Source organism: Daphnia pulex, chromosome 7 (genome assembly GCF_021134715.1).
Source record: "Daphnia pulex isolate KAP4 chromosome 7, ASM2113471v1".
Classification (NCBI taxonomy): Eukaryota; Metazoa; Arthropoda; class Branchiopoda; order Diplostraca; family Daphniidae; genus Daphnia; species Daphnia pulex.
In genome coordinates, this window is record NC_060023.1 from 8,548,720 (window position 1) to 8,573,880 (window position 25,161).

General features: G+C 41.1%; 1 protein-coding gene and 2 long non-coding RNA genes across 6 annotated transcripts; 1 reads left to right on the forward strand and 2 right to left on the reverse strand.

The window, feature by feature from the left end:
* Window positions 1-947: 947 nt before the first annotated feature.
* On the forward strand, window positions 948-1,287 carry LOC124197856. The gene is made up of 3 exons (XR_006876368.1): window positions 948-1,005; window positions 1,086-1,194; window positions 1,254-1,287. It is a non-coding gene; the product is annotated as an uncharacterized LOC124197856 (long non-coding RNA).
* A 1,937-nt stretch (window positions 1,288-3,224) lies between these two features.
* Window positions 3,225-5,569, reverse strand: LOC124197861. 2 transcript variants are annotated; one of them, XR_006876370.1, is made up of 7 exons: window positions 5,430-5,569; window positions 5,185-5,320; window positions 4,771-5,101; window positions 4,498-4,690; window positions 4,305-4,430; window positions 3,840-4,198; window positions 3,225-3,771 (listed from the first exon to the last, which is right to left on the reverse strand). It is a non-coding gene; the product is annotated as an uncharacterized LOC124197861 (long non-coding RNA). The 2 variants fall into 2 exon arrangements; XR_006876369.1 differs by having other exon boundaries at window positions 4,498-4,712; window positions 5,430-5,568.
* A 2,148-nt stretch (window positions 5,570-7,717) lies between these two features.
* LOC124197859 (phenoloxidase-activating factor 2-like) lies at window positions 7,718-24,714 on the reverse strand. Of its 3 annotated transcripts, XM_046593408.1 has the most exons (8): window positions 24,040-24,714; window positions 23,844-23,976; window positions 12,334-12,569; window positions 12,049-12,244; window positions 10,751-10,848; window positions 9,357-9,643; window positions 9,100-9,251; window positions 7,718-8,975 (listed from the first exon to the last, which is right to left on the reverse strand). In XM_046593408.1, exons 1-8 carry the CDS (start codon window positions 24,072-24,074, stop codon window positions 8,799-8,801), a joined length of 1,314 nt encoding a protein of 437 aa, XP_046449364.1. In that variant the 5' UTR covers window positions 24,075-24,714; the 3' UTR covers window positions 7,718-8,798. The 3 variants fall into 3 exon arrangements, with proteins under 3 accessions (XP_046449364.1, XP_046449366.1, XP_046449365.1); XM_046593410.1 differs by lacking the exons at window positions 23,844-23,976; window positions 24,040-24,714 and adding an exon at window positions 17,696-18,112; XM_046593409.1 differs by lacking the exons at window positions 23,844-23,976; window positions 24,040-24,714 and adding an exon at window positions 13,971-14,295.
* Between the last annotated feature and the right edge of the window lie 447 nt (window positions 24,715-25,161).

The window sequence follows — 25,161 nt, forward strand, 5'->3', positions numbered from 1 at the left end:
CTGAGATGAAGAGAAAATGCGCTGTATTATCATTGGAGAACACTTGGTACAACAGTAAGATATAGTGTCTGGAGTTCATGGAATAGTCAAGTGTTTGTATTATATTTTTTAACTCATAGAGAAACAAATAAGTTATATTATAGAATTGTGTTTTATTTTCCCACATCCAACCACAATTCCACCACAGTTTATATATTACAACATACACATACAATAATAGTTAACCCGTTGGCTGCCACGCCATACAACCCGTAGGCTGTTTTTCTACTACTCGACGCGCCATGTCCCAAGGATCCATTGAAGGTGGGACTTATTGGAGTTCTACTGTCTGATATTTTAAATAATTTTTAAAAATTTCTTTGTATGCGACAGTAGAACTCCAACGACAGTAGAACTCCATTTTTACATTAAAAATACCCGACATGTAGAACTCCAATAATTTGAGCTGTGACTGTGCAACCAACTTAGGATTCAAAACGCATTACCAGATGTCACTAGTGTTGCCGATGTTGTTCTTACATCGTGAAACGAGGCGAAAAGGGAAAAGGGTGAAACAAATTGCAGCTAATTAATACTTATATTCCTGTGATTTCATATACCAAATTGAACTTTGTAACTTATGTAGGTTTATCTTGACATAGCTTCCTTATTTTTATACTGTACCAACTTATTTCTCCAAATTCTAGATGCATACTGTCTGTCATTCCAACAAGTTGACTTAGCACTCAGTCACTTTCCCTCAGATTAGACGCTCATGTTGTCAAAAGCCAAAAACTCATGTTTGAAGCCCACATGTAGTGGAATAGAAATGTGCCCAGTGAAGGTATTTTCCCATTACTGCAACCAGACCATTACAATTTAAGATTTTCTTTTAACATAGGTATCCTTGCACATGAACCATAGGATCTTTTCTGAATCTCACAATTTTGGTGGTGTACCCTGCAACAGCATGTTTGTTGTTATGGATGTTTTTACTTCTGTTTCGAAGGCAAGAAGAAGAGAAAGGTACAGTTTAATTTCTCATAAGTAAATTTATGTCTATTTGTAAATAATGTAGAGAATTTCCTTTTCCCATTGCTACTTAGAGTTTCAGTGACATGAAGAGTGTGGAGTGAATAACCTGCCATGTGTATTGCACATGTACCGGATCTGCTTGATGAAAGTCTTACTAAATTCATCACCTGCATGATAAAGGTAAGCATCAATACCACCTATCACCCCGCTACTGCAATACTTCATGACACTTTCTTTAGCATCAGGAAATTTATATTAATGTGGAGTAATGCTGTTGGTTGCTGTGAATTCCATTTTTACGATTTTTTCATCATGAAAATCAGTGTGCTTCTTAGAAAAGGTAAAGATTTAAATTTTTTTTTAAATTTTTATATTTTCATTAATGTAACACATTTTTTCTACAGAGCACGCAAGATCCCCACGGACATCCTTGAGCTATTGCTGGATTTTGTCCATGACAGAAGAGGGACTTTCATCATGCTCCATCCTTATCTTCCCGACTTGCGCTCATCCAGCTTCACTGCTTCAGTGCTTCTTATGCTGCAAAACAACTTTTCTTGCTTCACTGGCGAGTTGGATCACTTCAGTTGCTGTGACACACCTGCAGTCACTCACCACGGGATTATGGCCAGGTACCGGACAATTGACTTATTTTCGTAGATTGTCCACTAGTAATCTATTTGCGTAAAACTCTCTGTCTGTGTAATAATTCCAAAATCAGGCCCTTCTTGTGCGTAAAAGACATGTTAGTGTGTTACTTGGACGTTTCTTTTTTTCTAACGCTAGATGGCTTTTCGAAAATTGTCAGCTGTCAAAACAGTCAGTTTCAGTTACTTTGAAAATCTCTTTAAACATTTATCGGCAGGTGTTGTGTGGAAATTTTTTTTAGTGGAAACTGACGATAACTATTCCTCCAACAATGCTCACTTGTTAGATTTTAGTCTATGAGTTTTTTTTTCTACTTCCGGTTTGCTCGTTTCAGTCAGTAGTTCAGTAAATATTCATTCGAGGAGCAAAAGAACCACATAATCGTGATCCTCGTCGAATTTGTGGTAAAGTTCATGTTATCTTTTTTACGTATTCGTACTTCCGGTTTCGAAAATTTTCCTGAACTATATAGTTCAGGAAAATTCTCGATTTTGGCCAAATTTTGGATTTCGTTAAAATCACACCTAATCGACCCCAAATTTCATGGAGATCACGAATATGTGGTTTACTTTGACGACAGCTCAATGGTTGAGACGCTGTGGTTACTTCCGGTCTACTTCCGGAATTTTGAAAAAAAGACTAGCAAGTGAGCTTTGTTCTGTTTACAGTTCTCAATATTGCAAGCTTGATTTTAAGTGTAAAAAATTGCATCTTTAAATCTTTGAGCTTATAAACCTGACTATTGTTTCTATCTGTATTATGTAACTTTTATTGGCATGTCACTTACTAAGAATTGTTTTCTCTTTATTTAGGTAATGCAGAGAAAACGTCTAGAAGATGGACACCAAAACGTCGTCGGTATCTCCAAAATGTCAGCGCGGATCATCATTTGTTGTTGGTATTATATTTGTGTTCGTGTTAGTTAACCCGTTGGCTGCCACGCCTTTGTTTTCCCCTAGCTCCTTTGCACGGGCCGCGCTGTTCGGTCTCGTGGTTTACAAGCCGCGGGGTCGGAGAGTCGCCAAGCCCAAAATTTGCCGCAAGGCGCCTGTTTCAGGCAATGCACCATAGTTCCCCCTTTTCAGCACGGACTTGTCAGCAATGGCAAGTCCCACTTGGTCATGGATCCTTCAGACGTGGCGCGTAGAGTAGTAGAGAGCAACCCACGGGTTGTATGGCGTGGCAGCCAATGGGTTAACTTAATGTATGTAGGCCTATATTAGTATGTATGTATGTGACTGTAAAATGTGGTGGAATTGTGGGTGGAGGTGGGACAATATATAACGCAATTCTTTAAGTCTTGTTTAGAAATTGTATCGTTTTTTCACTTGCCTATTACTTATAAGATTTGAAATCATCAACATCCAAATATTTCTTATATTACCCTTGAAACGTCATCGTTCAACCAAAAGAACATGTGCGTATGCAGAGTAACTAAGGCAGTAATCAAGCATAAAACAATTTACAACTCGGCATACTGGCCTTGAAGAAATTAAACGCCAAAAGACACCTGTCGCAATGTTGACAGGCTTGAAGTTACTAACAAAATTCTTAGAAAAGAGTTACCCGTATTAAAACTTTTATTTTCTCATTTAAGATCAACAATTAATTCCCAGAGACCAATTACCATGAAAATAACCGATAAATATAAATAACCTTGAGTAGAAATTTCGGCTCTAGAAAATAAGGAATTTCTTTGTAGAAAATTGAGGAATCGTAGTTTGGGGTGTTTATTCGGCTGCGTTAGTGGTGTAGTAAGTCGGGGCAGAGAAATGCTTTCAGAGCTTCGGTGTAGGTAGTAACGTAAGTAGTGGTGTACTACTCCGCTGCCTTCGTGGTGTAGTACTCCGCTGCCTTCGTGGTGTAGTACTCCGCTGCCTTCGTGGTGTAGTACTCCGCTGCCTTCGTGGTGTAGTACTCCGCTGCCTTCGTGGTGTAGTACTCCGCTGCCTTCGTGGTGTAGTACTCCGCTGCCTTCGTGGTGTAGTACTCCGCTGCCTTCGTGGTGTAGTACTCCGCTGCCTTCGTGGTGTAAGCTGGAGCAACGTAGGTTGTAGTGCAGTACTTGGGCGCTTCCGTTGTGTGCAAGTTAGATCCTCGGTGTAGTAGCTGGGAATAGAATAATACATGGGAGCATTATTATAGTTAGCTGGAACATCGTAGGTTGAAGTCAATACTCAGGAGCCTTTGTGGCGTAGTACTGGAGACCTTCGTATAGTAAGAAAGTGTTGACGTTATTGTTTAGTAAGCGACGTGGTGAAGGCAGTGAAGCTCGGGGAAGAAAAATACTTCGGAGCTTCTGCGTAGTAACATCGGGGCAGCACAAGTTGTGGTGTAATACTCTGGAGCCTTGATGGTGTAGCACTTAGGAGCCTTAGTGCAGTAAGCTGGAGCAGCGGAAGTTGATGCTAAATAGTAAGACGGCACGGCAGTGTTGTGCTTTGGTACCCGCCATACCAAGGAGACATTGGTACACCAGTGGTCGACTCAGCCATCAACGATATAACACCCAACAGCAGCACTACTCCATAGTTTACTTGGCAATTAATAAATTTTAACATTAATTTTCAATTATGGTACTGGTATATTAACAAATAGAAAAAAGGAGAGTTGATTCACTACTCTTTGAAAAAAATGTTTACCTTTATTTAAAACTTGTAATATGACGAAGAAGTTGATGACAAAAAGTGCACGGCAGTTCCTGTTGCTGTAACGGAGATGCTCACTGGGCTGCTGAATTCTTTCACCTTTTCGCTCCTTTCATACGACTAGATAATAAATAATTTGTATATTTATTGGATGCCATATTAAAACTCCACATAACAGAATATTTACCGTGATATGTAGTGGTGTAGTACTCCAGTGTCTTGGTGGTGTAGTGTTGGGGAGCCTCGGTGTAATAAGCTGGAGCAGCGTATGTTTCAGTGTAGTACTCCGGTGCCTTGGTGGTGTAGAAATTGGTGCCCTCGGTACAGCACTCAGGCGCTTTGGTGTAGAGTCTCGGGGCAACATAAGTTGTGGTGTAATACTGAGCCTTGACACTGTAGTTGCTGTTGCCGTGTCGCGATAATAGCAATTGATATAAACTCTATGTAACAGAATATTTACCCATGATATGTAGTTGTGCAGTACTCCGGTGCCTTGGTGGTGTAGTACTTCGAAGCCTCGGTGTAGTACTCGATCCTTTGGTAGTGTAGCTCGGGGAAAAATAATATTGCGGGGATTCGGTGTAGTAGCTCAGGGCAGCATCAGTGGTGGTATAATAATCTGGAGCATTGGTGCAGTACTTGGGGGCCTCGGTGTAGCAACTGGTCGTGTCGTATGTAAGGTGGCACCGTTTCGATTTGTTAGTCGCCATACCCAGGAGACATCGGTACACCAGTGGCCGACCCAGCCATCAACGATACAACACAAAACTGCAGCACGACGCCAGAGTTTGCTAGACAAATAATTATTTGAACATTATAACTGACATTTTAACAAATAAAAAGTTGATTCACAACTCCATGTAAAAATGTTTACCCATGATATAAACTAGCAATTCGACGAAGAATGCAGTTGGTGACAAATGGTGCACGGTGCATTGCAGTTGCTTTTGCTATATCGGAGATGCTCATTTGACTGATTTCTTTCGCCTTTTCTTTGCCCTTATGTACGACTAAACAGTAGATAATTAAACAAATAATATGCAAAAATATCTGGCATGTTAACAAAGAGAAAACAAAATAAAATTGATACATAACTCCATATAACAACAGAAAATTTACCCATGATTGAGAACTGAAAATACGATGAAGAATGCAACTGATGGCAAATAAGAAATAGTACACTGCAGTTGTTACCATGTCGGAGATACTCGCTCGACTGATCCCTGTCGACTTTTCTCTCGCCTTTTATACAACTTTTTCTCACCCCTCCTCTTATGCCTTGCGGTTATTTTACCTTCTTGATAATGATGAAAAACGTCCCGTTCTCACCCAACCTCTACACCACTGCATGAAACGTTTTGTAATGATCTCCATGTCCTTCGATTGAAATGCAAACTCGCCTTTCCTTCTGAAAATGACGTTGCTGGGGATGGGTCTACAAAAACCAATATCAAAATGAAAACCAAATAGCTTGCCCTTGCGGCTATTGTACCTGCTTTGATAATGATGAAACACGTGTCATTCTCCCCCAACCTCTACATCACCGCATGCCAGTTTTACGTAATGTTTCTCGTGACCTTCAAGCGTGAAGGACATCCTGTCTGGACAAACTGGCCGACCTGTCTGCAGGTTGACGCATGCAAAAAACACAACGAAGACATGCAAAAAATTTATCAAATCTAAAACTCCTCACATATGTTGACTGCAAAGTTACCTCGAGTATGAGTGAGGATTTCCTAGAGTCCAGAGCTATATTATTCTAAACTGATATCAAGACGTCACAAAAGGCCAGTAACAGCAACCAGTGCCAACTCCATTGACCCCAAAACAAATTTAATAACATTCGTGTTTGCACATCTGTTGGAAAGAATAAAATGATAATTGGCTGTATGGATTCAAAAAATAAAATTGTTTCCTATTATATATCTCATATCTGTACTCATGTACATATATGTTTTCATGTACAGATCCAGTACATGTGCAATAAACATGGCAGGTTATTCACTCCACACTTTTCATGTCACTGAAACTCTAAGCAGCAATGGGACAAGGAAATTCTCTATGTTATTTACAAATTTACACAAATTTATCTATGAGAATTAAAACTCTACCTCTCTCTTAGCTGGGTTGCCTTCAAAACAGAAGTAATAACAGCCACATTTCAATTATTACTAAAGATAACAAACAGCCGCCATGGCAATAACATGAAGTACTTCATGACAATCTAACCTAAACACAACACTGCGCCATCTATTTGCTTTGACTGAAACTCCCAAAGAACACGCAACCGCCGGATTACCGGATTAATTTTGCAATCACCAGAATAATTTTGAATTATAATGACAAGTCAATTAAAGGATTGATTAAAATTTTTATTTTAAAATTCTACACTGAAACTTATATCAAGCGCATTGCTATCGCGGCGATTCCTCCAGGCTATTTGACGTGGCTAGAGACCTCGTCTCTAGACCTCAAAGATTACATCTAGTTGCGTTCAAGAAATTATCTTTCCCGTCGTGAATAAGTTGATGGCCGCCACCTTTCACTTTCTCTCTCCTCTCAGCATCTGCCAGACATCTTTTAAGCTTAACAACATTTCTAATCTCTCTTGCTTTCTCTATTTGTCTGTCTCTGGGACAGAGTTAAGAGTTTTAGGATTTAGTTTTATGTGTATTGCGTCATCTAAAAGACGCTACTGCATACCGACACCTTTTGAGCTGACTCTGAGGCCTAAGAGGAATTCCAAAATCTCGTCTTCTACTTATACATACAATTTCGATCCAGCTTGTGATGATTGTTGTTGCAGCCATATTAGGACATGGAAGGTCGGAGACTGTAAAAGTAGAGAGAAAGGTAGAGAGAATGCGATGAACTAAACTATGTAGCTTCTACTTCTACTACCTGTTGAAGCTCGATTGCGTGTAATCGCATTAACATAAGAAACCGGTTGCTGTGAGAGTATATACGCCGAACGATCTGAAACATTAACCAGAAACACGGAAACAAGACCCTCCCGAAGGTGACGTTTGCCGTCTTTAAGATTTAGAAATGAAACCCCTTTTCTGGTAGAAAGAGAGTAAAATAAGGTCTGGCCAAGGCCGAATCTCCGACAAATAAGACCGGAACAAGTAAATAGGTACACCCAAAAACCAGCCCATAAAAAGAATGAAATCAAACAAGGAAATGCAGAACGTCCGTCAACAAAGTTGTCCAATAATAAAAGAAGAAAAACACAAACCTGAACGACGAAGGTTGTTGTCAAGGGCACGGTTCGTTGTGCTCTACGAGATCTATATGTCACCGCTGCTGGGATATCACGTAATGATTAGATATACACATCCCATCGGAGGTTTGTTCTTGAAATTCTTTGGATAAATGTAGCCGGAAATAAAAAGCGATTGTAGCCGTTTATAGGCAATGTACAAGGACACTGTATTCAAGTGCCGAATGTCAAAAAAAAAATTTTCAAAAACAAATTGTGTGTGTCATTCCAAGTTATACAATGCAATTCGAATTGGATGGAAATTATAAAGACAAGACGAGGGGAGAGGAGGGGTGAAAAAATAAAGAAATATGGAAGCGCAGCACCCAAAAAAAAAAACATTGTTCACGCACGCACATATCAGCAACCCGAGGAAACACGTTTCGTGTTATTAAACAAAAATAATTTGTTGTGAATTTTCAATATAAAAAAAATGACAATTGGAGGGAGGTGATTTGAAAACAAAATTTGGGTAAAAACATCAAAAAGAGAAAATGAAAATCAACGAAAAAAAATGTGGGATGGAATTATATAAAAATCTTGTGTGATTACAAAAATCTCGTTTTGCCGGTGTGTGAACGAAACAGAACGCAGTCGTCATTTTTTTCCCCATGAAATTCGTACGCTATGATATTTAATATAGGTCTCGTCATCTTTAAAAAATAAAATAAATGCAAAACAAAAAAAAAAAAAATTATAAAAAACACGCACTCGTCCAACTTGCAGCTTTGCGCCCTGCGCCTCTTCAGCATTTCCCGTGTCTTGACAAAAATGTTTTTTCGTTTCCCTTTATTTTCCACTCTGCTGGGAGTGTAAATGCCTCATCGGAAAAAAACACCGTTCCTAATTAAATTTATTTGCGTTTTCTCGAGAGAGAAAAAAAAACTAATTGGCCGCACAGATTCGCTTTCACGATGGGGGAGAAACGGGGATGGTAATAATAATAATTTCAAAGTAAAAATGTTAACCTCCTTCCATTTTTCCAGGTGAAATGATATCGACCCCAATTCGACCAAAAGTGGATGGATGGATGGAATCTGCCATGATTGCACTTGAATTCAGAACATTTTCACGACTCGTCGTTGTGTCATCTCTTTCTCTCTCTCTCAATTTACTCTATAATTTTAATATCGATCGTCCAGTTCGTTCCATTTTTTTTTGTTTTGTTTTTTGTTGTTTTTATCCTTAGAATTGTCAACATTTCTTGCTTTTATTTGATCTTGTTATTAACCGGAGAGGGTCTTGAAACTGCGGATGGTTTCGTGGATCCATCCGTCGAAAGCCGAGAGTCGAGTGTAGACGCCTGGCAAATTGGTCCGCCCACAGCCGATGCCGAAACTGACGACACCCACCTGGAACCACTGACCTTCTTTTTCGCAGACGAGAGGACCTCCTCCGTCTCCCTACGACCAGTCAGCGGACACCCAGAAAAAATAGAAGAAGAAATGAAATAAAATGATGTACAACTTTTGACAAATTGCCAACATATAATATAAATAATTAGCAAGAGAAAATTTCAAATCTTACATCACAAGCGTCTCTGCCTTCTGCGCCGGCGCAGATGGACGTGGACGGCAGGACGAAATTGGGCCCAAATTGGGTCTTTAACGCCGCCTGACACTTGGCGTCGTCCCACAAAGGCACCTCGATCTCCTTCAGGATCACCGAATGAGTTCCATCTGCGATCATTTCAAAATTCGCGCCATTATAAAAGCGGCAATTTCAAAAATTGCAATCATTAACTGGCGTCATTATTCAAAAAAAAAAAAAAAGACCCAAATTACCCTCCAATTTGCGTCCCCAACCGGTGACGACGCAGCGGGTTCCTTCCGTCTCGGAGACTTGGCCCGGATGAGGCATGCAGACGACGTCGATATGAGGCCGGCGTCTGGCCGGCTGTACGAAACGGAGCAGAGCGATGTCATTGGCCAGAGACAAATTGTTGAATTGCGGGTGGACCATGACGTGCGAAACGTCCAACTCCTCGTAGGCCAGCTGCTCGGTCGTCACGCTAACATCGTATTCGCCAAGCCGCACCTTCAGCACCGAGCTGATGTTGCCACTCGCCAAACTGTCGAATTTTAATTTGTATTAATTTATTTTTTTTATTTTTTTCTTTCAATTGAATAATAGAAAAGATTTTTTTTCCCCGGCGCTGTCCCACTTTTACATGTACATACATCTAAAATACTATCGTAATTGTCAATATGCATAAAGTGAAATTTTTTCTTTGTAATATATTAGTCATATCTTTTTATCTTCTGTTTTTTTAATTCTTTTCCCTTTTTTTCTCTACAAATGCCTCGTTTTTTTGAATTTGTTCCAAAAGATAATAAAGTTGATGGGGCCGGTCTTTGGTCGAACAGAAAGTAGATCTTCCCAGTCTATATATTATCAGTAGAAAATGAATGAAACGTAAAAAGAAAAAGAAATATGCATTGACTGGGATCTGGTCAATTCAAAATGGAGGGAAAGCCGAAAGTTATTTCTTTCTTTTTTAAAAAAAAAAAGAAAGAAAAGCAGTTTTGTTGTTTTGCGAGACTTTCGCAAACGGTGAAAGAGAGAGAAACAAATTATGGCGAATGTCAACTTTCATTCGGGTGACGGTGGGGACTTGAAGGAATGAAGAAAACAAGAAAGGGAAAAGGTACTACATATAATACGAGAGTTGGCCTTTTTTTTTGGGCGATGGCAGCTCAGTCTCACTCTTATATGGATCGAAGTTCTTTTCTTTTCAAACAAAAACAGGATGACTCTTTTCTATTTCTTCCTCACAGGTCCGTGTGAGGAGGATGCCGAGCGCCCCAGCAGCAGCACCTGTAAAACTGCAAAAGATATTGCCGGTCGACAGCAGCTTTCTAACGTCTGTGAGGACAGCACACCTATGATACAAGATGTCGAGCTCTCCTTTTTCTTTCCCTACATGCCCATCCAAGCCGGTCGTTCTGGTCAACACGTTTGCACGACGCATCATTTAACATCATCGACTAACTGCATGTTTTGAAAAAAGCGTCGACGTATATCTGTAACTGACACTCTATTTTTTCAAAAATTATATGGGCCGGTTGGTGGCCAAATTTTTCAACCAATTGAAAATCGCCAAATGGACGGGAACGCTTGGATAAATAAATAACCCCCACAAAAAAAGAGAGAAATAAAAATTGGGCGTTTCACTTACTAATCATCGACGCAATGTGCGGCCGTCACGACCCACGACTCGTCCAGAAGCGAGGCCCCGCAAACGTACAGATCCTGCGGTTTTTCCAGCACGGCCGCCTGCAGATCGACCATAAAACAAAAAAGAGAAAAATATAATCATTTTTTTTGACGGAGGGAGTTGAAACAAAACAAAAGAAAAAACCAAAATCGATGGGCGAATAACGCCTTCGACACCAGAGAGGGACAACACCTCTCCGCTCTTGCGGTTGTACAATTTTTCACGCAGAGAAAACGGGGTCCCGTGACAAGAGCTCTGGCGTCCTTGAGCTAAACGAGTGATGTAAGTGTTATCTATAACACATTCCTCTTTTTTGTTGGCTGCTGAAGAAACAATCACGCCCTAGCGCAGCGTAAAACAAACGAGTTCGGGACGACATCCCACCCACCCGTTTTGTGTTTCCCGTGGCATTTCCTGTCGAGCCGCACCTGTCAATGTATCCCTTTTGCTGATGAGCTCACCTGCGAGATGCACCAGAGAGGCCATCTAGAGTGCATTGTACCCTTGTTTTATTTTAAAAGCCTAATAAGCTAAGAAGCAACTTTTCGGTCGGGGTTCAAACCTGCGCAAAGAGAGGCTCGGTCAGCCTTGAGAGAGGCCGTTGGCACCTGGTAGTTCCAGGATGCCCGCCAGCCCTGTGTGTGTGTGCGTGTGTATAATCACGGATTCCACGTCACACCGACAAAATAAGAAAGGCCACCCTCAGCTTCTTCTTCTTCTTCTTCTGAATATTGAATAACTATCCCCGGCCAAAAAAAAATAAAAAATAAAATCAAAAGAATAGAAGAAGAAGAAGAAGAGAGCGACTATATAGCGCGTGTTCCATTATGGAGCCGGATCTTGCGTGTGTCTGTGTGTGTGTGTGTGTGTTTGTCGACTTTGGCTATAAGCGCAGAGAGAGAGTGCCGGCAGCTACTACTGTTCGGGGCCGACCTCCATCTTTCGTTGATTCAACTGGGATAGAAGAAGAAGAAGAAGAGAGAATCGTGTGCTGGCCAACTCTCTTTTTAGTTGTAACCAAATTTTTCTTCTTCTTCTTCTTCTTCTTCGGCTCTCTGTGATGAAATCGGCGAAAAAATAGTCCAGGAAGAAACAAAAAAAGAGCCCCCCCACTCATATAATAAACCCTGGCGAAAAAAGAATCTCTTGATCGATGGGCCTTTAATAACAATCTGTTGTGTGTGTGTGTGTGTGTGTGTGCACAGGAGAGGAGGAGGGGGATGTGATGACGTTTGTGCTGTTCGGCTACGAGATCTTACATGCCACGGCCATTCTCCCAAATCGGCTAGTCCGTCGCTGCGCTTGCGATCGCCAACGGCTGCGGCCACGTTTCCTTTGCGGCCGCACTTGGACTTGTTGAGGACGGGCAAGAGTCCGATGGGGCGGGCGCCTCGCGGCACGTAGCAACACACGCTCTGGTCCATGTTGCCGCAGTAGCTGTACGCCGAGCCTCCGCTGGATGGAAATAAAAAACCAGAAAAAAAAAACAATTTATTTTTGAGCCAAAATGGAAATGAATGGATTTTGAGATGGTAAGTGCGTACCTGGTGATGCAGGCCCAGTATTCCATGCAGTCGCATCCCATGGGGTTGTGGTTGTGGTCGTCGTCGGTGAGGTCGACGTGATTCTGCTGGCCGCTGCAGACGGTGGCGGCCAGGAGCAAGAGGAGCCACCTCATCGTCCCATTGGCTCTTGCCATCTTCATCGAGCAAATGTCCTTTTTCCTCCTTCTAGTCGTTTTGATTCCTCTGCCTTCTCTCGATCTCTCCCTCTCTCGTTCCTGTCGTCGTCAAAACAACAAATAATAGAAACAATTCATCACACGTTTTAGACAACTGCCCGTTCGGATGTCTGTTGTTGTTGTTGGTCTTTGTCTATCTGACAAACTGAACCGGATTTCAAACGAGAGGGGGGAAAAAACAGCATTCTTATTATCAAATACAATCCGAATTTCGTATATCTATGTCAATCGTTTGCTACAAACGATGATCAACAACTGACATTCTCTTCCCCAAATAAAATACTGAATCGAAACGAAAAACCAGCAGCTCACTTTGATGATTTAAAGAGAAAGAAAATAAAATAGTAAAAAAAAAAAAGCATTTGATTTTCTAGTTAATAGCTCGCGGCCATACACTCCTTTCTCCGCTGCTTTCCTAAGAGATAAAAAATAAAAAAAAAATAAAATGTGTGTGTGGATGAAGCCAGAAAAAGAAAAGAAGAGAGAGAGAAAAAAAAATGAAAAAGAAAACAGGTTAGGTGTCTTGGACGTGTAGAAAGCCAGCAACTAGGGACTTGCCGGACCAAATCGATGGGTTACATACCGTATATCATTTGAGCTGTAGAGAGAAATAATGTAATAATAAGCTACTCAATAATTCCGTGTACTACTACACACACATATTTCCGCTATATAGTTGGCCGATACGACAGTTCGTGTCACAGTCTACATACGAGCCGCCATACATTCGGCAAGGTCGCCCAAGTCTATCCAACAATGAAATATTTAACTCTAATAAATTTTGAAAACAACTCACTAATAAAAAAGAAAGAAGAAGAAAGTAGTGACAAAACTAGGTTAATGTAATAACCGAATCGCTGGTCTGTAGTAGTAGTAGTACAGCACCGACCATCGGTTACCGCATTATTATTACCTGGAAAAAAAAAACTGTCGAGCTTGCATATTATAATATACACCTGTATATTATAATACCTGCATGGAAAAGGCCCATTGAATCGCTTCTCCGGCAATTATCAAGATCGCCCGCGTTTTAGTAGGTACGCAACAGGGTTCGTTCGGGAGAGAAAGAAAATGAAACAAAAGACGGTCTATAGCTCTCGCTATTATATAAAGGCTCTCTTTTTTAATAGTCCAGTCACCACCTGGGGTTTTTCTTTCTTTCTTTCTTATTATTAGCTTCTCAATCCTTTTATTTTTTGGCGGAAGTGTGTGTGTGTGTGTGCTGTACTTGGAGAGATAGAGAGAGAGTGCTCGAATCTAAAAGGGAGCTATACTGCCGTTATTAATGTCTACTTTCACGATGACATCACGCAGACCCCCTTTTTTCCCCTTGAGCTGTGCTGTGCTGGTCCGTCCGTTCGTTACCTGGGTTTTTCTTCTTCTTCTCTCCTTTGTTTAAAATGACAGGCTATACGTTAAGATTTGTGTGTTTCTACTTACACGGTTTGTTCTTCGTTTGTCTTTTCGCAAATATTTGTCAATCGATTGAAATTCACTTGAAAAGTCACTGGAACTACGACACTGGGAAAAATTAAAAACTTGATATTCCAGGTGATTTTATTTTATTTTTTGGGTAAAAATCTTGTGCGTGTTGGAGTGGAGAGATAAGAGAGAAAGGCGAACAGGAGAGAGAGAGAGTTTGGGGCACGTGTGTACGCTCGGCGAATTGGTAAGAAACTAAGACAGAAAAGGAACGGCCGGAAAAAGTTGTTCGGTTCCAGCGCATTGCCTGCCATGTACTACTAGTACCACCACGGAACAGCAACAACCGCCCAGTTACCTTCGCCAGATTGTCGCCCACTTGACGAACCGTTTCCCGGTTGCTTTTTCGCATGTTTGTTTAGTTTTTTTCCACCAAACGCCTTTTGCGGTTCGGGAAAAAGAATCGTGTTTCTTTTGTTTAGTCGTCTGTCACACAGGAGTGGCCAAAAAAATAAAAATGAATTTTAAAGGAAAGAATGTTGTTCGCCAAATTCGAAGGCTGACAAGCAAAAAAAAGCTCTGCAAATAATTCGGCGGTTATATCGACAAGGTAACAGCGCGGTTGGTTGTTCTGGTCGTTATTATTCTTTTTTTGGAGGGGGGATTTGGGTTTTACCCCCCTGGTAGCGTTTCAAATCATTTGCGATTTAACGACAGTCGTGACCGTGAACAAAAGCGCATCATATCCACACGGACATTCCAGGCAAAGTCGTTCACGTTTCCCTTATTCAGACGACTTGATTATTATACCGGGGGGAGGAAAGAGCGTCACCGGGATGACGTCATTTTCTTGTGTTATCGGCGGAATTTTTGTTCTTTTGAAAAACATTTTTTGGGAAAAGAGGCGCAGTCATCCGAAATGGAAACAACAGGAAACCATCCATCCCCCCCCACCGCAAGGAATGATAATAAAAATACCTTTGCCGAAATTTCAAATTGAAATTCATTTGAATCTAAAAACCCCCCGAAAACTGATAATTCGACCTTGTCACACGTCTCATTCCGACATCCGGGGTGATGAAGTACAAACCGCTAATTGGATAATTATTAGGCATGTATCCTATGCAAATATTTTCTCATAAAAGGGGAGTGTCTCTCTTATTTCTGTGAAGTTTTTCAACCGAAAAAATGAAATAAAATAAAAATCTTTACTGGGTTTTGAGGCCGGACCGAAAATAAGAAAAGAGACTTGACGTCCTTGGCCAAGGACGTTCTTCGACTTCTTTGGAAGGTAGTCGTCCCGCGCAACACACAACAACATCATCCCAACAAACCCAAAACTACACAGACGATGTACCTACACACAAGCAGATGCGCAGCATGAAGCTATAAGAAAGAAAGTCATCATCATTTTTTAGGGGTTTTTCTTTTTATGTCTTATCAGAAAAAGAAGGAAAAAACTAAAAAATGAAATTCTCTTTTGACTCTTACACTGCGGACCGTTGGACCCGGAATAACATAACACGGGTCCCGCCAGGAGGCACACATCACCGAGGGTGTGCAAAGGGGGGATATATTTTTATAAAAGAAACAACAACCCTTCTCTTTCTTCTTACATGGCATTAACTTTCTCTCTTTTTTTCTATATCCCTTTCACCATCTCAACTGCCACTGCCACTTGTTGTCGGAAAAGATTTCTGGTTGGGTTGGATCTCTCGTGATGCAACACACAACCCCAAAAATAAAAATAAAAAAACTCTCGATTCATTTTCAAAAAGGCTTTGAGGAAAGAGAGAAAAAAGGTCAAGTCAAACCGAATCAAAAAATCTTTTCTTCTTTTCTTTTTTCAACACAGCTGAAGAGAGAAAGTGATCATTTTCCCCTCCTCTCTCTCTCTCTCCACCCCTTTCGCCTCTTATCATCCACACACACACACACACGGCAACAAGACTTTCGTGACGAATGAGATAAGAGTTAGCCCATCGTTTTCTTTATTTTTCTTTTCTTTTTGGAAGAGAGAGAAGCTTTCACTTTCACTTTCCCCTGTTTTGTGCCGTAATAATAATGGTGGGGCCTCCGCCACCTTTATTTGGCCGGGCTCCGCTTTTCCTTGTATTCAACCTTAACGAAATAGAGGATGAGGCCACCAATAATATTCAAACCACTATACCTACCTACCTACCACTTCTTTCTTCCCTTTTGAAAAAAAAAAAAAGAAATAAATATAGATGGATATATTGTGCGGCGTGACCTACTAGTCAGCCGTGAAAGCTCCTCCTCGGGAGTCTCTCTCTCTACCAGCGCACGAAGAACAAAAACCGTGTACATACAACGTCAAATGGAATGATCAAAAGAGAGAAAGGGAAACGAACGCGGGTCGTGAAATCAAGTCTCGACGCGGAACTGTATCGCAACAGCATTTAATCCCGCGGGAATGATCCATGTCGGGAGTTATCCCATAAACGGAGAAGAAAACAAAGTTGTTGGGGGAGGGTTCAACGATGAACTTTGGCAGTCGGCGAAAAACTCCCGATGAATAAGATCAGACAATTGTCGGTTGGCAGCTGAAGGACTTTCACTTCCATCTCCCGCAATTCATCACGAATTTTTGTATTTTTACATTTTCCACACAAACAAAAAGGGCCTTTGACTCTTTTGTCAAAACTTTCGCCGTTTTTTGACAACCAACAACCAACCAACCCGCAAACGTCTGCGCGTTCAAATCTCTCTCTCCCCCAGCGCGTCAAGGCTTCAACAACTTCGACTCTGGCATTTGTTCACGACAGAAAATCGTGAATGATTCCCCCTCCCTTTTTGGAATTCGTGCATTTTTTTTTCTTTTTGATCGACCCGCCTTGGCAGCTTCTTCTATTTCTTCTTCTCGATCCGATTAACCTTTTAAGTCGAGCGCGTGAGCGACCAAAGACACAAGAACGAGACTTCGTGTTGACACGGCGCAATATCACAATGTGTGTTGTTGTTGTTGTTGTGCAAATCATGGGAATCGTTTAGCCAATTCAAATATCATCATCGTCTATATGGGAAGAAGAAGAAGTAGAAGAGGTGGGTGTCATGGCCGACGTGATATTTGGCAACTCCCAAAACGGGGGTAAGGCGAAACTGAACTTTCCCTTGTCTGCGAATGTGCCAATTGATCCGTCCGTTCGTTCGTTGCCTAAACGAACCGAGAAGAGACACGAAAACCATCCAAAGACATTATTAGGATGGCACGGCTAATAACTGGGCAACAAGAAAGGGAGGAATGCAAGGCCGTCTCTCTCAAATCATTCGATTGAACAGAAAAAGAATCGAACCCGCAAGACCCTTTTTGGGAGCATAGAGAAAACTAATCAACGCACAAGGGGAAAACCCCAACCACCATGCCAAAAGAAGCCGTGAATTGTCGACTGTTCTACAAGCGAATAACACATGTAAAAGAAGGTGAAGAGAGAAGAAGAAAAGTGAACACACCATTTCGGTTGCTGCCGCTGTCGTTGGGTTTGTCTATTTCGTTTGGACCGAAGAGAAAGGGAAGAGAAAAGAGTCAGGAGAAAAAAAGAGCAGCAGAGAAAGTTGCTTGTATCGCAGACGACCGACGCCGATATATACACTTGATGTGCCCCATATAAGGACAAGTATCACGCATTAGCATTCAAAAAATTCAAACCGACTTGTTCTTCTTTTTAATTTTTTTGAAATATACTGGTTGGCGCGAATTTTTGAATGAATCGATTCAAACTCACCTAGCTGCAGCTCCAAAGTCGATGGCTAATTTTTAAGTCCTCGGGTTTTATTATTTTCAGGGGAGCGGAAGATTTGGTTGGGCAATTAAGTGACTCGTTGGAGCAGCTGATGGCTTCCTTGTTGTCGGTTAGAAGAGCAGCAGCAACACCAGTCCATACAAATTTTCAATTCTTTTGGTGAGTGGGTCGAAAAATAGAAATAAAAAAGTTGATCGGTCACGTTCAAATAAACACACACACAAAGACGCACTCGAATGACGTAAGAGACACTTGACAGAACAAAATGTCCAGCCAGGGAAAACGAATTTTAGAGAGAGAGAGTTGTTTCTTTTTAAAATTTAAAATTTTTCAAGTATCAAAGAAAAAAGTCAACCGGTTGCGACTGCGGATCTTTTGCCACTGAGAGCACTAGAGGACTCTCTAGCGCTCACGAAGGTGCTGCTGGCAAGGAGGAGGAGGTTGGTGGGTGGTGGTGGGTGGGTGGACTGGGAGGAAGACGAAAGAAAAAAAAAACGAACGAAACGATGAGGGAGAGGCGGGTCTTTTTATTTTTCGGGTGAAAAGAGAAGAAGAGCGCCAGCGATGGAGCTCGTGTTGGCTGCCTGCCTAACTTTCACACACTGGCACGTAACACCGTTTACTTTGAATCGAAATGTTAACTTCTTCTTTTTTTTTTCTTCATCGAATTCACGACGACGACAGCTTAGCGCTTCATTTCTCTTTCTGGCTTTTTTTTTTTGTTTTTAAAAGTTTGGTCGTCATGGGCCTATTTGGCCTATTATTGCGGCCAAAAAAAAGAGATTATTACATTTTTGTGAAAGAAAAAATGTAATTTTTCCGCTCTTCTCGGGGTGAAGAAGAAAACACGCATCGCGCCTTTCTCTTTGCCTTTCAGCGGTCGCCCAAAAAGTCCGCCCTCCGCGCACAAAATTCTCTCCGCCGATTGCCAAAAAAATAAAATAAAATAAAAAGCCAAACCGCAAAATAAAGTCAAAGTAAAAATAAGAAAATAAAAATAAAAAAATCTTCTTCCGCGTAGAAAAATACCCGCCAGAAATGACACGGAAAAATTTTTACAAAAAATCCCGAGTCAATAATAGACGAATGTACTGCGTCACACTCGAACGTGCAAATAGAACGCAAAAATAAAAAAGAAGCCCGAAACGATCAAAATTAAGTGAGTTTTTACAAATTTTTAGATAGTATGTATTATTAATAGCCGTAGTTAATTGTTGAATGTAAAACGACCCTTTGTTTTTACTATTATTGGCTTATCTGAAATTTCATTTTTCATTCGAGCATTTCCCTGGCGACTCTCTCCCTGTTTTTAAAAAGTTTAGATACGATTTTGTGAGTTCGATTTGTCTTGGTAAAAGCCAGTCGGAGTCGCCCTTGTTTGTTAATGACACGTCAACTTTTCACCGAACAAGATTTCTTCTTCTTCTTTTAAAATAAAAGAAAAAGGGAAAAATCACGGAGAGAAATAGAAAATACAAGAGAAGAAAACGGGGAGAAGAAGGAGGGAAAGTTATATTACAGATATACCGCAGTACACAGCCTAAGTTTCTTCCGGGAACCCCATTTCACCCCGGGTAGTATACATATAGAGTGTAGTGTGTGGAGATAATAGGCCCAGGTTGACTGTTTCTCGACGTGAACGAGTTGGTCACGATTCCATTTGGCGCTTGAAGAAAGAGGCTCAGCGAAGCTCTTGTCGGATGTGTCGGCCTTGTTGATGAGGTTCGTGATGGAAACAACAACCGACCGAAAGAAGAAGAAAAGTTGAGGAAGGAATGAAAAAAAGGGGGGCACAAGGAGGTGGTGGTTGGTGGTAGTGGGGGGCTTCTATGTAGAGCTATGGTCGTACCGACAACAATCACGGGCGTGAAAGCTGAAAGCTCGGCCATGTGAACTTCGCCGCTAGTGCACACACACACACACACACACCGTTGGAGAAATGAGGCCAAACTCCTTCCACCAACAGCTCAGATCGCTCGCTGTTGTTTTTCTTTCTCTTCCAACAACAACAATCAACAAGTGAGCCCCCACCATTTTCATTTCGTCTTGTTCTCTTCCTATTTTCTTGCCCTCTAGTATAGACTTACATAATACGTATACGTCATACACGTCCAATAATTCCAGCCGGTTCAAATCTAAATATAGTGCCTAAACCCTAATAATTCGTTAACGGTAACATATTTAATTATCTAACTTTTATACGACGACTTGGTTGTTGTTTCTCCTTTCTTTTTCAAAGACTCTCTCTTTCTCTGGATGACAAAGCGTGAATCATGTAACAAGGATGGGGAGAAACGAAAAACAAACTTGTTATACATTGCTTATGCTACCCCCCTCCCCCTTTTTTTTTTTGCTTCGACTGTAATAAATATATAAGAGCCTTTCTGGAATAAAATAAAAACATTTGGGAGAAAAGTTGAAGTTGAGAGGAGCCAAGGACGTACCGAGACGCCGCCGCCAACTGACCCGAACTGCCGCCGTCTCGGCTGCTCTCCAATGTGGACGCCCAAACAATAATTTTTTTTTTCGTACACCCGTTGTTAACATATTACACGCGCCGCCAGATAATAGCTCATCTCACGGCACCCAAAAAAAAATTGAAATCATAAATATAGATTCTCTTTCGTGGAAGATTAGCCAATGAAAAAAAAAGAAAAGAAAAAGGAATTATCCCCTCGTGATAACTGTGACGCAACCGGTGCCAACAAACCTCAACAACAACAACAGCAACAGCCTTGTGGAAAACGGGAAAGTGAAACAAGTCAAATGATAAATCAAAATACAGCAGTCTTCGTCGTTCAAAGAACTTTTTTTTTCTTCTTTCCACGGCAGCCAACAACAACACAGTAGGGGTTGTACGCGCATTCATATAATGACTGCCCATATATTCCAACCGGCGCGACCTATGCGACCGTTATTGTATACCTAGGCAACCCAACAAGCACACACACAGAGGCCTGCTGCAATACATGTATAGAAAGTTGGTTATATTCCTACTGCAAGTACGGGGGGATTATATACAACATTATTGTACTATTATTATAATCATTATACAATGACTTGTTGGCGACCGGAAGTCGTCCGTCCAGTTCGTGATTATAAGACAGGCCATCATCTCTAGGCTCCCCTTGCGACAGAGACACAATAGCTCGGCGACATCGAGGATGATATCGTGAGTGACTATACCAGACGATTGTGTCGACGTGATAAAAAAGGGAAAAAGAAAATGGAAAAGAAGTTTTGGCAGGTTTTGAATTGCGAAACGATGTGAAATGCCGTTAGTTACTTTCACTGCGCACGTATTAAACCATTGTGCGCGCTCAGTAATCATCGTCCGCACTCCGTGCGAAATCGAACTGATGGTTGGCGTATAAAATCCAGCCGAGCGAAAAAAACAAAAATATTATCCTACATATAAAAATTTGTTTTTTGTTTTGGGTGGGGGACTGACAAATTCTTTTTAAAAAACCAAACTGCATTTCTTTATAACTCTAAACAGGATCCAGATCTCCACTCATCCGAAGCTTTGAAATACTGTATAAAAGAAATAGCGTCGGGAGAAATGTCAAGGTAAGTTATTCAATTAGGTATCGCTAAATGGAAGGGATTTACTTTCACTTATCCACCTCCTGCGATAACGAATCGACTTCATTACAATAGAAGGAATCGAGTAGCATATACGATTCTCGTAGTAGTAGTAATAGTAGTAGTTGCTGGATACTTTTTTGTTTTTTTTCCCCGCTTGAGTTTGGACGTGAGTCACGTCTGCTTTGATATCTCGGACCTCTCTGACGCAACTCTGGCCAGCGAGCTCCGTTTGACACGATAGAGAGAAAGACCGAGACCTTTAGAGTCTTAACGGCTACCTGCTGGGCCAACTGGCGGGAGGGATCGGAATGTGATTTGCGCAATATCTGAGATAGCCGGGCCACGTTCGTGTGTCACGGAATATCTTTGGCAATCGGAGGGGGGAAAAAACCAATAGCACCGAACGGCTGTTGGGCTGGAGCGAGATCAGAATAATAATCATAATAATATCGTATCTCGATGATAGATCTCAATGCTAAATAAACAAAAGTGAAAATGTGTCTTGTGTGTGGATATACATACTATGTGAACACGCCCACACGCGCCAACATTCCAACAACAACATTTTTTTTTTCTTTTGGTGTTCGGTTACGGCCAAATCGAACGGTAAAAAAAAAAAATAATAATTTTTTGGCTGGTAGAACAGCGACTTGGACGCACGCATCTCGAGCCGTATCGCCCGCATCACACACACACAACTTTCTGTTGTGGCCTGGCACAAGTTACTTTATGACTCTCTCTCTTTTTCTCTCTCTTAGTCTCTCTCGGGAGCTTATTCACAAACATTGTAGATTGTTTACTGACAACAACAAGAAGAAGAAGAAGACAAAAAAACACACAAGGTCGTCGTGAGTTTGGGGCCTTCGTTTAGGGCATTTCGGGAATCCTCTCTCCTTTTATTTTTTCTAGAGAGATAGGAGGGGGTATTAGTAGGATATACTAGTTACTACTGCTACACCGGAGATGCATCAAAAACCCCAACTCTCGGGGCTATATAGAAGAAGCCACTCAAATAAAAGAAAGAAAGAAGAGTTGGGCAGATGAGGGAGAATGAGACAAGAAGAATTTTTATTCATAGAGAGGGGAAAGGTATTTGTTTTTGAGTGTTTTTCGTGTAACTTTTGAAGCGCAAAAAAACGAACAAACATTTTTCCATCTCTAATCTGAAAGAAATCGTCGAAAAAAAAGGGAAAAGTTCTTTTGTGTGTTGTCCGAAAGTGAAGGTCGCCATCAGTCGCCATCGGAATTTCCCTAGCTGCTCAAAAGACGCAATACAATCATCATCATCATACACACACGTGTGTGTGTAGGAGGGAACCCAGCGACCGCTATAAGTTATAGACTTTGCGATTCTGAAAACTGTAGCTATTTTCGTGATGGATGCCAGCTATTCGCTAAATATGTCAACTGTAAATTCCATTTGGTGGCATCCCCCCAACTCGAAAGAAAATTTCCCTTTCATCCAAATTTTTTGTTTGCGGTTGAGCTGCTGACCCTGATGCGTGTTGTGAGAGAGAGACGCTAATACACATACAAAAGAGATCAAGCTGAATTGAGATGGCAAGTTTTTGTGGGTAATAGTGTGGCATACCCATGTTTGGCAATCTTTTTGGTAATAATCGCTCACTAGATTGCGGCCACGCTGGCTCGCCCAGGCTTCGTCTATCCCGAAGCATTGGTTAAAAAAGAAGCTGGGAGAGAGAGTTGTGTGTGTCACAAAGAGATTTCCAACTTCTAGAAAAATAATAATTCTTTTTTTTTTTCTTTTTTTCACGCCACGTCAGGTGTCTGAGTAATCAGAAGAAAGAAGGTGTTGAAGCGCAAACAGAAATAGTTGGGACTGCGGCCGTTCATCATTATCAGCGGCTACTGGTTGCGTGAGATGATTGGCGCGAATCGAGGAAAAGTAGATACAAAATTCTTGGCGCCGGTCGAGACAATTTTGGGCTGTTTCGGTCCGATGGGATTTTAGCACCGCACAAACTAGAAGAAGGCTGGCGATGCATATGGCCGAGTATCGGAAAGCTCGAGGAGGCGGAAAAATGTCACCGCCATTATCGTTTCAGCTCTGCCGTGCATGAGAAATTCATGCACATGTCGCTTTTCACACAACCAATTCTATTGTTGCATAGCCGATTTCTCTTCCAAGGAAAAAATAGGGGACGAATTAGCAATCAAGTTGTCACGCTCGCCAGCAAAGCCAACCAAATGTTACGGTGTTCCCTACAATACAATATGCCTATTCTTGGTGGTTGATTTCCCTCTCTAATTAGTCTGCATATATATGCATGCAAACCTCCTGACACACACGAATGACAATGGCCATTTCTTGCATCACACATGCCACACAAATTTGTGTATAGGCCATTACTGGGGGAGTGTGACAGACAGCGAATTCTTTTGCAAGTTCTTTTCAAATGTTGGGAGAGAGACGAATGAAAACTTTGACTTGTTAATTTTTCCCTGTTTCGATTCAAATTTCTGTTTGCGAAACATGAAAACAGTTGTCACAAACTGTCAGAAGCTGTTAAGAAGAACTTACCAAGTCATGGTGGCACAACGCCATATACTGATGAAATGGAAAGTCGACGATTTGCCAAGTCATCCGTTGCAAGCGGAAATTTTGAAACACTGTCGAACGCACAATATGAGCCATCGCCAGGTTTCTGGATATTCTGGAAAAGAGTGGATAATACTGAGTATATACTGACGTCAAACAATCACATCATTTCTTTTACCTTTGTCCATTTTCAAGGACGAACCAAATGGCCATAAAATCTCGACGATTTCACTAAACACAAACATGTAGAGACTATTTGAATTTCATTTGAATGTGCTTTTCACAAGAACCAGTTTTCCTGTCTGTTGTCATGTGGCGTTTCGTTCTGTTTATTGTTTACGTACGTCGTTATTCCAACGACCACCAGATGGCCGCTGTCAGAAAAAATCGACCAAAATTCAAATAATTAAAAAAAACCTCCTCTCGCTTGTTATCCTATTTTGAAACCAACACCAAATATTTGTTTTCATTGCCAAGATAAACAGAAAACAAAGATAGCCAGTGACTATATTCGCCCAAACTCGTAATCTCCTCCCCACCCGGCAAACGTGAAAAACACAAAAAAAATTGCACCATCGATTGCTCAAGAGTGCGCGCACGCGTTGTCATACACATATACACTCTGTATAGAACTTTGTGGAATATTCTTGAATAACATGTTTTTCTCTCGCTTTGCAATATCCCCCTCCCCCCTATCCAAGTAATAAACGTGAAAGCCTTACAAGTCGAATGGATCGTTAAGTTTGCGCTGCCTTCAAAACTCAATGTCGATTTCATCGTTTTGATCATCATCAAATTGTGACGTTTGTAGTTGGTTGCTCACGAATCTCTGGAAAATTCAATGTTGCTTTTGGCGACGTGCATTTTGTAATTGTCTTGAGAGAATGATAAGGACGATGGGAGGAGAGAAAACAAACAAACTTCACTGGCGAAAAAATGTACACGCATGAAAAAGAGACACACACATTGAGACACACCCAACATTTACAGCACATACACACACTCTCACACGTAATTAATATACGGTCCGATGAGCTTTATCGTGTATAATATAAACCAGGGATTTTTTTAGTTTTTCTCTTTTTTTTTTCAATTTTTAATTTTTCAGTTTGCCTTTTCAATGGAAGCTAATGTAGCCCAAATGATTTTTGTTTTTATTGTTAGTATAGTTTAAGCCAGTTGTAAGTTTTGTTTCACGAATGATGAAGTCATCTCTCCTCCCAGCTGGCCATTTTCTCTTCCTGTTTGCCGGTCCTTTTTTTTTGTCTCTTACTACATTATAACAGAATGAATGAAATGA